Consider the following 12715-nt stretch of genomic DNA (forward strand, 5'->3'; position numbering starts at 1 on the left):
AAGGGGGTTCTGGATTTAGCATGGATTTGGTCACACACATGGTTTTGTGCTCTGTAAAATTCTCATGGTGTTTTATTGTTTCCTCAGGATCCATTTCAGATTAGAAAATAAAAGACTTAAATGAACCCACAAAACCATGAGATAGCATAACAATGAAACAAAAGAAAGAAAGTGGATGCCCATGAAACAGCGCAAGTCTGTGGAGAAAGAGACAGTTTTTTTTTTTGGTTTTTGGGTAAGAGGGTGAGTAATAAGGAGAGAGAATTATTAGTTGATTTAAAAATATAAAAAAATCTGAAATTACATAAATACCCACAAAATTAACTACTTAAAAACAAAAGTGTTGGGTTTTTTGTCCAACTAAAAAGGTGTTGGGTGCTAACTTACTCCTTCACAAAATTAAGTGGGAGTAAGTTAGCATTCCCCTATATATATATATATATATATATATATAGCACCATTGAATTTTAAAAGATGATTAATTATGTTTTACCAACTATACCCTTAATATGAAAGGGTATATTAGAGAGATAAATGGTATATTGGAAATTTAAAAGTAATTTTAACAACAACAAAAAAAAATAAGAACATAACTTGTTAGTACGGGTGTGAAAACCATAAAATGATATATATAAACAAATGGAGTATCCACCCTCTTTCTTATTTTCCACATTCACTTTTTTATCTATTTCTCACTTTTCTTTCAATGCATATTCTCTATCAAACCTCTTATTTTTCCTTTTTTTTTTCATCTCTCTTTTCTCAACTCCATTCATTCTTTTAAGGAAGTGTGAATGAAGCTTTATAAAAAAAAATAATGTAAGAAGGAAAATTAATCACAAACTACCATCAATCTGTGACAATGTCAAAAAATGAGGCGCCAGAGGCATATAAGACGAAATGAGCAGTGAATATTAATTGAGAAGACTTTATTTTCGGTGCATGTTTTTGAGAAACTCACAACTTTCCTATAAAATTGTCAACTCTTCCGCCACGATATATTCATTATTTAGTTAGAGTTTTTCATGTATAACTTTATGTTTCAATTTCTATATTATCTACTTTATCATAAACTTGATATACACCATTCAGTTCCAGTCCCTATAAACTTGTTGACCTCAATTTTACACACGCGTCTCAATTTAACCTTGTACAATGGCTGATAAGATTCATTGACCTGCACCTCCTCCCACAATCCTCACAAAGAGCCAAACAATTTCATAATTATAAGCATGAGACAAATATCAATTTAAGGAAACGAATTAAATGACCATTGTCATTTACTTAAGTTATCTTCTATGTTCTATCACTTATCTTGTCCCATGATCACTATAAATACGTGTGGAGAAAATGCTATCTTCGTACACAATTATGCAACAAGTCTCAACCTCAGTAGCAAAGATGAATACCAAGCCCTTTTTCTTCTTGTGCTTCCTCTGTGCTATGCTTTTGATCTCTACTGTTCTTGCAACAGAGACATCTAAAGCTGAAAAAGAAGGTATACTTAAATAGCTGCATCTATTCTTTTTTACACACTACACAAAGAAATTATTGATATCCCACCAACATGCGAGTTAATTTCTTTTCTTTTCTTTTTATATTCCCTATTTAGTACCCTAATAAAAATCCTGAAATTTATATTATTCTCCACTGAGTCACTATAGTTATACGATAGTTAACTATTTATTAGTTACCATTCAGGTACAATTGCTTTCATATTTTATGTTGGTCATGTATAAATTTGCTGCCTATAAAAAAAATTAATTCATTTTCTTTTTATACAAGTCAAACTACTTAGGTGCTTATATAAAAGTCAACTACTTTTTTTCAAACAACAAAAATTATTATTAAGTCCACTGCTTGAGTGACATATTTTTTGTTCATTTGCAGCGATAGCATTGTGTACAACTCTCTATCAATGTATTTTTATAGAAGCAAAAAGAAGTAGTCAAGCCTAGCTAATTACACAAAAGACAACTCTATTACACTGCGATTACACTCTCCAAAATTTTTAAGAATAATCTCATGCATGCAATTTATCGTCTGCACTTTGTGGAATATAGAAAAAATATGAAATTTAAACAATTCAGTTTGAAAATACTAAAAGTTAGTATAAAAACACAAGACTAATCTTCATCAAGAATGTGTTGGTATGAGTGGAATTGACTAGGGTCTCTTAAGCATGTGAGTTCCATTCTTGGATCCATATGCATGAAAAAAAAAATACAATTGGAAGAGTCCCACTTTGATGCCGTGCATTATTCTGGAAGATTAGCCTTTCACCTATCGAATAAGAGATACTCTAGGATAAAAAAAAATTCAATAAAAGATAGTTATATGACTCACTACATGCATGACTTTGTTGACCAACACAATTAATTTTGTCATATAAGAATTTCTTACATTCTTCCAAAGTTCCTTGGTAGTAATATATAGCATTTATGAGTCATTTTATTAAAAAAAATATATGCAATATTCAACCATTTCTTTGTGTGTTGGTACAACGTGTGGTCTAATTTATATGCATACAAATAGTTAGTGAATTTTTTTTGTCCTTCCTAAAAAAAGATGATAATATATTTTAAAAGTGGTTGTCTATGTGTAGCTGGTACTACAGCAGATCAATCAAAGGAAAACATTGGATTACAAGGTTGGGGATACGGTGGACCTGGCTATGGATACGGTGGCTGGGGACGTGGAGGTTGGGGATACGGTGGTGGACCAGGCTATGGATATGGCGGACGTGGTTGGGGAGGGCGTGGAGGTTGGGGCTACGGTGGACCTGGCTGGGGCGGCTATGGAGGAGGCTGGGGACGCGGCGGAGGCTGGCATGGAGGAGGCTGTGTAGGATCACGCGCTTACCACTACGCCAAAACCAATTGGTGTTAGTGAGGGCGCAACGTTATTTCTTATAGCGTAGCAGACAGCGCCCCGTTTCGAATGCTACCTGCAGGCAGGATGCTGGCCCACCTGGACCCAACAATCCCCCCCCCAGCACCTGCCAGCCAAACTAGCTGCACAGCATGCCTTCCGTGGGATTCGAACACGGGACCTGGCTCTGATACCACTTGTAGGATCACGCGCTTACCACTACGCCAAAACCAATTGGTGTTAGTGAGGGCGCAACGTTATTTCTTATAGCGTAGCAGACAGCGCCCCGTTTCGAATGCTACCTGCAGGCAGGATGCTGGCCCACCTGGACCCAACAGGCTGGTGAAATCAAATCATATTGTAAACGAGACACATATGTAAAACGACCTAGCAACTAATATGTAAGAAGTATGAAATAAAGCATGGATTCTATATTCCATGTCAAGTTTGCATCACACATGCACGACACATCTTTTTACTGAACTATGTACTAGTTATATGAATAAAAATTGCTACAGGTTTCAAATGTCCCATTTTGTATGATTGGCTGCCTCAATAAGTTTATGAGAAAATAGGAGGTGCACTGACAGAGTAAACTTATTTTACACATGTATTTAATTGATTTTCACCACATCAGCAATTTATTAATTTACTAATTAAAATTAAAAAGATTTGTAACCACTTAATCCTATGTGGCATAATGTGATTAGACATCAGTGGAAAACTTTTTTACACCAACAGTGCATATCCATTAATCTCTAACTTTTTCTATCGAGTTTTTTTTAAGAAAGCCAAGAGTAATACTAGTAATATAAAGGCTATAAAAACATTTTTGGCCCCTGATGTTTCAAGTTTGTGCAAATTCTGCCCCTACTCCATTTTTGTCGACGTTTCTACCCCTCATGTTTTCAAAACAGTGCACCCTCTACCCCTCCGTCAGTCAGGCTTTCTCAGGAGAGGTTCCTGAGTGGATTGGAGAGATGAAGAAGAGTATATGAAGTTGATGATGATCAAGAAAATGATATAAATTAAATTTGTTTGATGTATATATCAATTATGTATGTAACTGAACTGGTTAAATGCATGTTTTGCTACTAACAGGTCTTGGGTTTGAATCTCCCATGCCTCCTTTTTCCAATTTCACTTGAAATTTCTACATGCCAAGTCCAAAAAATATTAAAAAAAAAGTCAAATCAGCTCATACCGTTAGTTTGTTAACGTTTGACTGACAGAGGGGTAGATGGTGCACTGTTTGAAAACATGAGGGGTAGAAACATCGACAAAAATAGAGTAGAGGCAGAATTTGCACAAACTTAAAACATCAGGGGTCAAAAGTGCTTTTTAGCCTAATATAAAAAATTTAATACAGGAAGTATTTCAACCCATTTACACACTAATGTCCCATGTAATAAAGCATCTGTCCCCTCGAAGGAGAATTTCTAAGGGAGCATGACACCAATAATGTTACTTACACACCTCTCATTTGAGGTGGAAGATGTGGAATGAAGAGAGAGATAGAAAGAAAAGAAAAAGTAAGAGAGAGAAAGTATGAGATGTGATAGATGATAAGATGAGAGAGATAGAAACAAAAAGAGGTGAAAATGAAGTGTTTAAAAAATGAGGTGTGTATATATCATTACTCAGCATGACACCCATCAATACCCGACAGCAAAAATACTAGAGATGCTAATTAATCCCTAACGGATAGAAGTCCCACAAAAACTATCCCATTGAACCTTAATTATTCCCCCAATTCCAAATAAACACCTCATCTCTCAGTATTACAGATTTTACAAACTCAGTAACCAAGGAAAAAACAAAAACAACAAGCATGATAGCCAAGTAGTCATAACAACAGCAGTTCCTTAATTCGCAGCATCCAGCACACATCACTAATATGTGTTACTTTTGCTTTAAGCCATACCCATGATTTCATTTTAGTCAAGTCATCTAAAACCGATATTAGGATCACCAGCTACCATTGAAGAAGATAGAATTTCTGAACAACCAAATACTCCAAATTGCGGCATACCATATGACCTTCCACACATGTTGAAAGAAATGAGACTTACATTCTTGTGGTAAACCACTTGTAGCAAGATGAGCATACCCAAGAATCAAATTAAATTAGTATTTGGGTGTAGCAACTAGCAATTTCATGTGGAGCAATAGTTAGTACTTTTTTTTTCGAGAATATTATGAATAATATCATTGTATTAAACATGAAAATCTTGACAACGCCCATTGGTATGACAACTCCTCCGGATCCTTCTTGGTCAAGTCTTGCAAGCTTTAGAGCAGAGAATTGATGATATTTCAGATTGGCAAGTGCCCAAACATCTCCAAAATATCATCCCTCCTAAAGTCTCTATGTTGTTGTGGATCACTATTCGAGACCGAATAGCATCCAAACAGAATCTAACCATCAGACGAGTACCGTTAGAAGACGATGGTTGGCTTGGTGGATGAAACTAGCTGTGGAGAATTGTCCCTATTCAGTGGAGTCATTTATCTACAATCTTGAAGAGATTAGTTGGGCAAGCAGAGTTAAATTGCCTCAAAAAGGGGAATGGACAGCACCACCAGCCTTAGATGTTTTAAAGTTTAATGTAGACAAAGCTTGCAAGGGCAATTCGAGTGAGAGCCGGATTGGTGGTGTGCTGCGAAACCACAAAGAACATATCCTAGGATGCTTTTCCAAACAGGTGGGATATCATTGGGCTTTCAAACATGAGGTTTTGGCTATATGACTATATCTATGCCTTGTTTTTCTGCAAACAATCAATATTGATACGTTAACACCACGACTGAAGGGATATAAAAAAGGCTTAAATAAGTTTTTGGTCCCTAACCTTTACCAAATGCTTGGTTTTCATCCCTCGCCGGAGCAAAGGTGGGTTTTAGTCCCTAACCTTTGCCAAAAGATTTGGTTTTGGTCACTCCGGAGCTCTGGGTCAACGCCGGAGCTCCGGTGGCCCATGTGGCATGGCCACGTCAGCTCAATGAGGTGATGTGGAATTTTTTTCCTTTTCATTTAAAATATTAAAAAAAACATAATAAAAAAAAAGCATAATCAAATAAAAAACTCTCAACCTCCTCCTCTTCTTCTTCTCCTCCTCACCAATCACACTCAAAACCCCATAGCCAAAAGCTTAAGCACTGAATGCAACCCTACCTCCTCCTTCTTCTTCTTCTTCTTCACCATTTTCTTCTTCTCCTTCCCTCTCAAAACTGCAGTAACAACATAATGCAACCCCACTGCCACACTTCACATCCAAACCCTGCATTGAAGAGTGAAGACACAGATCCAACCCCAATCCACCAACAGCCCTCTCAACTCAAGAGCAATCCAGAAAACTCAGAAACTATGAAGAAGAAGAACAGCAGTAGCAATTGCAAGCCAACATACACAAGCCAAATCTCATTTTTCCTCTTTAATGGAAGAAGAAACAAGATGAATCAGATCAGAAATTAGAGAATCCTCACCGCAACCCAAACCTTGCTCTCGCCTCTGTAATGAAACCCCAAACGTCACCACTGCATCACACCACCTCCGCTAACCACCACTGGCCACCGTCACTCCCGCGTCTGCCGTGAAAGGGCACCGCACCACTGCGTCGCACCACCTCTGCCCAAAGATGTCACCACCGCTGCCCAAAGACGTCACCACCGCCTCAGTTACCCAACCCTTTCCCCCACCAACACAGTCCCCACCTTTGAACAAACCACAAAACCAGAGACCAGATGGAAAACATAATCATGAACCAGATGGGAAACAGAATCGCGAACCTTAAATGGAGGAATCGCGAACCCTAGAGGAAAAAGTCACAAATCATGAGATGAATCGTGAATCCAGATGAAGAAAACATAATTCCAGGAAAAGAAATCGCGAATCCGGATGAAAGGAACAGAGGAGAGGAAACGTGAAACAAGAGATGGAATCACACAACACAAGAAAGGAAGAGGCGATTTGGGTGATGGTGCGGTGGTGAGAAGAAGAAAAAGACGAAGAAGAGGAAGATGAGTGCGGTGGCATGGGGCTGGTGGGGTGGAGGCTGAAGATGGTGGTGGGGGCTGAGGTTGAAGATGAGTACGGATCTGGTGGGTTGGAGGTTGAAGATGAGAGCTGAATATATGTTTTTTTTATTATGTTTTTTTTAATATTTTAAATGAAAAGAAAAAAATTCCATGTCAGCTTATTTAATTGACGTGGCCATGCCACATGGGCCACCGGAGCTCCGGCGTTGACCCAGAGCTCCGGAGGGACCAAAACCAAATCTTGTGGCAAAGGTTAGGGACTAAAACCCACCTTTGCTCCGGCGAGGGACGAAAACCAAACATTTGATAAAGGTTAGGGACCAAAAACTTATTTATGCCTATAAAAAAATACCATATTTCTTGTGGATTTTTGTTCGCATTTTTCCCTGCCGAAAAATAATTTCTTGGGGAAATTTCTTTGAAATTAATTATATCAAAACTTTCGTGCAGAATTTCTTAAAAAGTTTTCTTTTACATATTTCTGAAGGAAATTTGAAGAAAAATCCGTGAGAAAAAAAGTATATAGTTGTTAAACAATTTCAAGTGGGAAATATTATTCTTGAAAGTGATTCAACACTAGCACTGGGATGGGTGAAGAGTCAAGCTCATCAGCCAAAGAAACTATTAAACACTCTCAATTTGATTGATCATTTAGTTGAAGAAGTAAATTATATTGATTGCATTCATGTATTTATAGAGTAGTGTATTTCATTTGCTGATTTATTAGTTAAGAAAGGATATTCTGATGAAGTATCTTTCCTTGAGATGTTATCTCAAATTATGAAATGATCATCTTTCTGCCTTACCTTGATAACACCCAACCCTTCTGAAGTGGGTAATATAATGTAGGGCCTATGATTAAGCATGTTTATGAGTAGCCAATAAGTATTTGTTATATAACATTATTGTTTAGTAAGAGTGTCTCAGAAAGTAGTTTTGCTCTCTAAGAATACGATACGAGCCCAAACATCAATTTAATCCCTTACACCATAAATCAATCAAATTAGCGCATGAAGCAGCTTCCAAAGACAGTTTTTCCTATTGTTAGTACTTATCTCACTACGCGTGTCGCGTTTAAAATACACACACGAAAGAGAAAGTGTACTATATTGTTCAAGAAGTAATATAGGATAAGAAAAACTCAATTATCATGCTCGAGGACTAAGAAAACAAATCCGTTTTAGGGGTGAATTGATAGTTTAGGCAAATAAGAGTTGAATTGGTTGTTGTGGTCATGCAAATAATAACACAAATAACAAAGAAGATTGAGAATCAAATTGAGAAATGTTTCAAGATTTCAAAGTATTTGGGTCATCTCCCCCCCAAAATTATATGTGTTGCCTGAGAATTCTAACATGTGTTAACTCTACTTATCAAGTGTCAATATGAAGCCAGGCTAATGCCGAACACCTACCTAATGACACTGCCTGGCCACAACCGGCATGCATGTGTGAGTGCTTGAATTGAAGTTAAAAATGAAAAGCTAACTAAGAGATATTTCACTATCTAATCATAGGCTAGTTGAAAGCATATGAAAACTAATTATAAAATCTCCAATGAGTGTGACACAGCGACTAAGTTGGAACACTTAGTTCCTTTATTCAGAGTCCCTCATCCAAGGCGCATTTTCTCGATGAGCGCAGCATCGAGGTACTTAATACCTTCATCTAAAGTCCTTTAGTCTGAGGCACTGCCTCCGATAAGCGCAACAATAGGAGTAGTTTACAAAACCTATTACCTTTAGGAGACCCTTATCTAAGTCACCCCCTTTGATATGTGAGGAGAAATAATTAGCTCACATCGGGTTACCCATACCAAGCTCAGGCATAAGAAGGTCTTTTTTCAAAGGAGTAAGTTACAAAACTAAGGACCTCAAGTAAGTTTTCTATTCGAGGCTAAGCATCTGATACAAGTGGAAGAACTATTCAACAGAATTATTAAGTTACAAAACATTTAAATGTCCTTTAATTTATCCATGGAACCTCCTTGAGAAGGTAACATTCAAGGACCCATATCCGAGGCAACCCCCTCCAACATGAAAACACTCAAATTCCTAATCCAAGGTACCCTCTTCAATAATTTGGACCTCAAGTCCTTTATTCGAGGAACTCCCTCCAATACAGCAACATCTAAAACAAAGTCACATAACTTAGTTCCTCCAAGAGGTTGAAGATACCTGAATTCAACATGAAAAAATGAGGAAGACACCTAAAATCGATGTAAAGAAGGCCCCTAAAGTAATAAAAATGAAAGGGAAAGACACTTGAAGTCCAAATTATGGTATGGGCAAGTAAAAAAAGGTGGAAGACGCATGTGAGTCATCATAAAAATTGAGTTCTAAAACTCGTTGAGATGCAAAGACCATGAACCTTGCGGACTTGTCAAACAATTATCGAGTACTACAATAACTTTCAAAAGACAATCTTTGAACTCCACAAGATTCATCGAGAAACAACAATAATCCTGGAGCTCTGCAAGGACTTGTTGAGGTGAAATAAAAAATTTCGAGAACATTATGTCTAATAAGAAAATAGATAGTATTTATGTCTCATATCTGAGGAAACTCCTCTCATACGTGCGACATCCAGGACTAAGTCATAGCACTTGTACTTTTAGCAAAGACTTCTATCTAAAGCACATCCTCTGATATGTGCGACCCTCTGGTTCAAGTTTGGACTCCCACTAGGTTAGACCTACTCGACCCGAGTGATAGAATATTATCTGACAAAGGACTAAATTGCAACTCTTAGCACTTTGAGCGCGACCTCGACCAAAGACACATCAGTTTTAGCTGTGTGGTCCATACTAAGAAAGAGTGCACTCCCACTGGGTAATTCCTACTCGGCTCAAGTTTGAGAATACTATCCCATAAAGGACTAAGTTTTACAAAAGAAAGACCTCGGTACGAAGCCTATACTCCCTCCATCCCTTATTATAAAATTATTTTTACCTAGTTATCTAGGTTTAAGAAAAGTAGTTAAAATTAGTTAGTCGCAATAAGTTAGTAGTTTTTTTTTAACTTTTCCAAATTACCATTATTTAAAATTATGTCTCCATATCATGCATGATCGATAATCTCTAACTCATAATATCCTTGGAAATCATGCAGTATTGGGAATTGGCTCATTAGGAAAACCTAGGGCCTCCTGATTTTATTTTGACGTCAAATACTCAGTTTATTAGGATTTTATTTAATGAGGATTGTAAAAGGGTTTAAAGGGATTGTTATAGGATTTATGGATCGAGATGCTGTTGTAAAATAAGGATTAATAAAATATGCTATAAATAGAATAACAATGTAACCCTTAAAGTGTGCTAGTGTGCACCAGGTGTGTGCAGAGTGCGCCGCATTTAGGCGGTGTGCGAGGGTACATAGCAATTAGGCATTAAGAGAAACTGCTATTGCAGATGTGTGAGAGAAATGAACAGTTGAGAGAAATTTTTATTGTAACACAATTGATTATTGAAAATCGATAAAAGGAGGAGCTATAACTATTCTATTGCTGCAGAGGTAGGTAGAATTTTCCGAACTGCGTGACTAAAGTTTTCTGTCGGTTTATTCGTGCTTTCTCACTCTATCGAACTTTCTGAATAAAAAATTGTCCATGTCCTATATGCAGAATTTTAAGGAACATGAAATCTCTTGAAATGTTGTGTATTTACTATAAGGATAAACATGAGAAAAAAAATAATTAATGCTTTATAGATATATTTTTTTTTATCTTAGCTTTTGGGTAAAAACTAAAAAAAAAAAACTTATAAAAAGGAAAAGAAGTATAAGACGAAATGAGCAATGATAATTAATTGAGAAGGCTTTCTTTTTAGTGCATGTCATTGAAGAAACTCATAACTTTTCCGATAAATAGTCAACTCTTCCACCATGATATTTTCCTTATTTAGTAAGAGTTTCTCATGTAAAACTTAGTGTTTCAAATCCTATTTTCTCTTCAATATAAACTTGCTTACCTCAATTTTGCACACGTGTCCCAGTTTAACCTTACAATGGCTTAGTAGGTGCTGATAAGATTTGTTGACCCGAATCTCCTCCTCCAATCCTCACAATGAGCCAAACAATATGAACAATTGTAAGTAAGAGACAAATCGTAATTTGAGGAAATGAATTAAATGACCAGTGTCACTTACTTAGTTATCTTGTATATTCTATCACTTATCTTTTCACATGATCACTATAAATACATGGGGAGAAAATGCTATCTTCGTTCATAATTAACAAGCTTCAACCTCAATTGCAAAGATGAATACCAAGCCCCTTTTCTTCTTGTGCTTCCTATGCGCACTGTTTATGATCTCTACTGTTCTTGCAGCAGAGAAATCCAAAGATGAAAAAGAAGGTATACATAACATAAATAGCTGCATCTATTCTTTTTGCAAACCACACAAAAAAAATTCATACCAATATGCGAGTTTTATTTCTTTTCATATTCCCATCAATAAAAATCTGGAAATAACTAGTTTTATTTCTTTTCTTATCACCCATTGTCTGCATGATTTCTGTCAAACAATACAATTGTCAGTTGTCACATATACATTTACATTTCTTGCAACTTCCCTGGGAACATTTCAAAAATAAAAAACTTCCCTTGGTAATATGTAGCTTAGATGATTCGATTTGATTGCCAAAATTTCACATGTCGTGTAAAAAGACTTTTCAACCTAATCGCAACTAGTTTCGAAAGTATGGTATATATTATATACTTTTAAGAGTAAATTGTGTAATATGATATAGCATCATTAATTTCTTTGTGTATTGTGCGTGGTTTTCTTACAAATAGTTCGTTACTCTTCTCCCTTTTAAAAAAATGATAGTATATTATTCTAAAAAGTGGTTGTCTATATGCAGCTAGCACTACAGTAGAGCAATCGAAGGAAAACATCGGATTACATGGTTGGGGATACGGTGGACCTGGCTATGGATATGGTGGTTGGGGACGTGGAGGTTGGGGATACGGTGGACCTGGCTATGGCTACGGTGGCTGGGGACGTGGCTGGGGATGGCGTGGAGGATGGGGTGGACCTGGCTATGGAGGAGGTTGGGGACGTGGCGGAGGCTGGTAAAATCAAATTACCATATATGTGAGCAGAACATATAGAACGACTTAGCAACTAATATGTAAGAAATATGAAATAAAGCGTGGATTTTATATTCCATGTCAAGTCTATATCAAACATGCATAACGCATGTCGTTGTATTGTACTACTTATTAGTTATATGAATAAAAGTTGCTAAAGGTTTCAGATCATCTGATTTTATATGATTTTTTTTTACAAGAGAAAAAGAAAGACATCCAATTTTATATGATTGACTTTATTTATAATTTTTGTTAAAGTTGAAGAAATATCTTATTTAAAATGATCATACAAACAACCCATTTCAAATAAGATATAATTTGATTTAACAATAAACTTCAAGAAGAGAACCCAATAAAAAAAAAGCTTAATATATAGCTCTTTTGGTCCTTCACTTATCAGGATTTTAAACTTTTGGTTCATTTAGAAGAAAAAATTTAGCAAAATTAGTCATTTACATTTATACATTTTTACCGTTTTAGTCCTAAATAGGGATCATTTTTGAAAAAAATTAAGCAATGTGGAGCTGTTAATACGGGCCAGCCCGACCCATATGGGTCAGCCCGTATGGGTTGGGTTGGAAACGGGTTGAGTTGTGTCAACCCGAGGTCTTAATGAGCCAGAAAAATATGAACCCAACCCAGCTCGCTACGAGCTCGCGGGTTGGCGGGCTGGCACGCGGGTTGAGTGAAATAAATATAAAATTAGAGAAATTGGA

At 36.6% G+C, this 12715-nt stretch overlaps 1 protein-coding gene across 1 annotated transcript; it reads left to right on the top strand.

Annotated features, from left to right (window-relative positions):
- The first annotated feature begins 11150 nt into the window (after positions 1 to 11150).
- LOC130731583 (uncharacterized) lies at positions 11151 to 12115 on the top strand. Its single transcript, XM_057583862.1, has 2 exons — positions 11151 to 11261; positions 11771 to 12115. The coding sequence occupies exons 1-2, from the start codon at positions 11165 to 11167 to the stop codon at positions 11983 to 11985; spliced, it is 312 nt and encodes a 103-aa protein (XP_057439845.1). The 5' UTR covers positions 11151 to 11164; the 3' UTR covers positions 11986 to 12115.
- Positions 12116 to 12715: the final 600 nt, after the last annotated feature.

Source organism: Lotus japonicus, chromosome 1 (assembly GCF_012489685.1).
Source record: "Lotus japonicus ecotype B-129 chromosome 1, LjGifu_v1.2".
Classification (NCBI taxonomy): Eukaryota; Viridiplantae; Streptophyta; class Magnoliopsida; order Fabales; family Fabaceae; genus Lotus; species Lotus japonicus.